We start from the raw sequence: 934 nt of genomic DNA, 5'->3' as shown, positions 1-934 counted from the left end.
CCCGGGGCGGGGCCGGACAGTACCGACGGCGGCCTCGAGGGGGCAAAAAGCTGCGGAGGCGCTTCCGGAGCCTGATCGACGTGCGAAGATAAACGACAACGGCGTGACGTGGAAGGGGGAGAAGGGCGCACGCTGCTTGTTGGACCGAAACAGTAATCGGGGGCTGAGGGGGGAAGAAGAAACGTAACAAAAACAGTACTACCTGCTGGCCCGTACGGGGATCGAACCCGCGACCTTGGCGTTATTAGCACCACGCTCTAACCAACTGAGCTAACCGGCCTGCTGGTGTAAGAAAGCTTTCCCTCTATGCTCAAAGGGATTTAGTCGCGGCCCCCTAAGTGTAATATAACTTTACAATGGCTCCATTATAGCTGGAGTTCTTTCGACTCGAAAGCACGGGAGAGAGATGCGCAGAAACCCAGGTGCCACAGATTCATCTCCCTAGGAAAACGTGGGAAACACCCCCGAGCGCTCAGTGTATTTCTTGCACTGTTTGCAAGCCTGTGCCGCTCGCAGCTCCTTTCAGCAGCAATTGATTCGTATTTCAGAAGCATCCCTTCAGGGTTTACCAGAACACCTGCGCTGGAGGATGCGACCAAAGAACGGAGTGCAGGCGCTGCGCTCGGTACGACCCGATGTGAGCTGGACGCCCTCAGCGATGCCATTCCCTCTCACTGCGAGCCAGCGGCGCGCACACCTGAGACATGCTGCAGCCTGCAATGGCACGCGGGAGCCGCTAGGGATCAGGCGGTCATCGAAGATAGACGCTGGGATGCAAAGGTGAGGCAGCGCCCGGCACAAACCAGAGCTACAGGTGCGGCATTTGGCATCACAGAACGCCTCTTAGCTAGAAGCGAGGGCTGCGTACACCGCTCTCAGACTCCCTCCATCCTGGCAGAACGCCTGCGGAGGCTGTGAAGAAAATCACCCCACA

General features: G+C 57.9%; 2 protein-coding genes and 1 non-coding gene across 4 annotated transcripts in view; 1 reads left to right on the top strand and 2 right to left on the bottom strand.

The window, feature by feature from the left end:
* The window catches only part of ZNF839 (zinc finger protein 839), a 13,569-nt gene that overhangs the window by 10,804 nt on the left and 1,831 nt on the right, over positions 1–934 (bottom strand). The gene's annotated exons all lie outside the window — the stretch shown is intronic.
* On the bottom strand, positions 207–280 carry TRNAI-AAU. Its single transcript has one exon. It is a non-coding gene; the product is annotated as a tRNA-Ile (tRNA).
* Positions 590–934, top strand: part of MOK (MOK protein kinase) — an 18,368-nt gene continuing 18,023 nt past the window's right edge. Inside the window, 1 exon segment of the mRNA XM_031553787.1 lies at positions 590–780. Within this exon segment, the coding sequence (XP_031409647.1) occupies positions 590–780 (191 nt within the window).

This window comes from Meleagris gallopavo, chromosome 5 (assembly GCF_000146605.3).
Source record: "Meleagris gallopavo isolate NT-WF06-2002-E0010 breed Aviagen turkey brand Nicholas breeding stock chromosome 5, Turkey_5.1, whole genome shotgun sequence".
Lineage (NCBI taxonomy): Eukaryota > Metazoa > Chordata > Aves > Galliformes > Phasianidae > Meleagris > Meleagris gallopavo.
Note: the sequence above shows the minus strand (reverse complement) of the source record. Positions and strands in the feature narration are given on the sequence as shown.